Genomic DNA, 1,789 nt, shown 5'->3' with positions numbered 1-1,789 from the left:
CCGCCGCGGAAACTGCCGCCCCCTCCGCCTCGGAAGTGGTTGTTGCTGCCGCCGCCGCCGCGACCGAAGCCGCCACCTCGGTTAAAGCCTCCACGACCTCCGCCGCGGAAAGACATGCTCGCTCCCACCTGGCGAGAAACACAAGGCGTGCCGCCCTTCGGTCACTGTGGCCGCCGGGCACAGCCCCCAACTTTCCCGCACCTCGGGCAGAACGCCGTAAAGGGGGCAGTATCACCGACAGCCATGCCGCCCCCCAACCCCACTGCCCAGCCGCCAGCGACGAACCCGAAGGGTGAGCAGTGTGGCTTCCCCACAGTCCTGTGAGCGCCGACCGACCCTCAGCAGCCATGTCGCCTCGGTGAGCACCTCCTCCCCCTGCGGGCAGCATGGTCCTCACGCCGCCGTCCCGGCCTCCCCACCTCCCGCCCTCCCCAGCAGGGTTCGGCGCCCAGCCTTCACCGCTTGTTTATTCACCGTGTACCCTCTTCCACCTCCACAGTCAGCACACTGTTGTCCTTGTCTGCACGATTATGGGCCGAACGGTGGCTATACTTTTGTCCTCTGGTTTCACTAGAAGAGATGCCCGACGTAGTGCGCGTGTGAAATCAATCTCTTTTGATTTCAGAGAGGAAGGGAGAGGGAGAAAGAGAGAGAGATAGAAACATCAATGATGAGAAGGAATTATTGATCGGCTGCTGCCTCCAGGCCTCTCACTGGGGATCAAGCCCAGCAACCTGAGCATGTGCCCTTGACAGAATCGAACCCGGGACTCTCCAGTCTGCAGGCCATCGCTCTATCCACTGAGCCTAATCGGCCAGGGCCCGATGTACTTTTAAAGAACTGTGTTACCTGATAGGAAACCAAACCATATTTGTATCTTTTGTATCAGGTAGTTTATTCATGTGTCAAGTACATTTGAGCACCGCCGGGCAGGGCACCTGCTCTCCTCCATTCCTCTCTCCCCTTCTTGATACCTGACTTTAGCTTCCGCTAAAATTTCTCCCCACAAGAAAGCTAGTGATTTCCTGTTGATTAAATTTGCTTTGTCTCTTTTGCCCCCGAATTTTCTGAGACCTTACCTTGACATTTGAACCCTGACTGGGCGCCATGGGGGACCCCAAAAGGTTGCTGGTTCCTCTCCCCATCCGGGGGCAGGAGCCCAGGCTGTGGGCTGATCCCTGGTGGGGGCGCAGAAGGCAGCCCACGGATGTTCCTCGGCACTGTTTCCTTCCCTCCCTCTCCCTTCCTCTCTCTGAAATAAGTAAATAAAATGTTTATAAAAGAAATATATTTGACACAGTCGGCCTCCTCTGAAAGAGGGTTGGGGTTGGTACATATTACATAGGGTTGTTTTTATTTTGAAAGAACTGTTGTGCCCAGATTTCAAGGTTCCCAAGAGCCCACCAGGGAGCCAGCGAGTCCGGTGCAAAAGCAAAGAGTCATTTATTTCAAACCTAGGTTTGGCTCCCCTGCCACACTCACCGATGCAACGGCAAGCCCCGGTGGCCGAGAGAGAGCTGCAGTGCAACGCTCTATCCACTGAGCCTAATCGGCCAGGGCCCGATGTACTTTTAAAGAACTGTGTTACCTGATAGGAAACCAAACCATATTTGTATCTTTTGTATCAGGTAGTTTATTCATGTGTCAAGTACGTTTGAGCACCGCCGGGCAGGGCACCGGCTCTCCTCCATTCCTCTCTCCCCTTCTTGATACCTGACTTCAGCTTCTGCTAAAATTTCTCCCCCCAAGAAAGCTAGTGATTTCCTGTTGATTAAATGTGCTTTGTCCC

The 1,789-nt window shown here is 54.7% G+C and overlaps 1 protein-coding gene across 1 annotated transcript in view; it reads right to left on the bottom strand.

Annotated features, from left to right (window-relative positions):
- Positions 1-457, bottom strand: part of GAR1 (GAR1 homolog, ribonucleoprotein) — a 25,721-nt gene extending 25,264 nt beyond the window's left edge. Inside the window, exons 1-2 of the mRNA XM_006755230.2 lie at positions 286-457; positions 1-128 (exon numbers count right to left, since the gene is read on the bottom strand). Of these exons, the coding sequence (XP_006755293.2) occupies positions 1-116 (116 nt within the window). The 5' untranslated portion in view covers positions 117-128; positions 286-457. The remainder of the gene's footprint in view (positions 129-285) is intronic.
- Between the last annotated feature and the right edge of the window lie 1,332 nt (positions 458-1,789).

The sequence above is a fragment of the Myotis davidii genome, unplaced genomic scaffold (assembly GCF_000327345.1).
Source record: "Myotis davidii unplaced genomic scaffold, ASM32734v1 scaffold973, whole genome shotgun sequence".
In the NCBI taxonomy this organism is placed as follows: Eukaryota; Metazoa; Chordata; class Mammalia; order Chiroptera; family Vespertilionidae; genus Myotis; species Myotis davidii.
The sequence above is the reverse complement of the archived record's forward strand: the minus strand, read 5'-3'. Positions and strand labels throughout refer to the sequence as shown.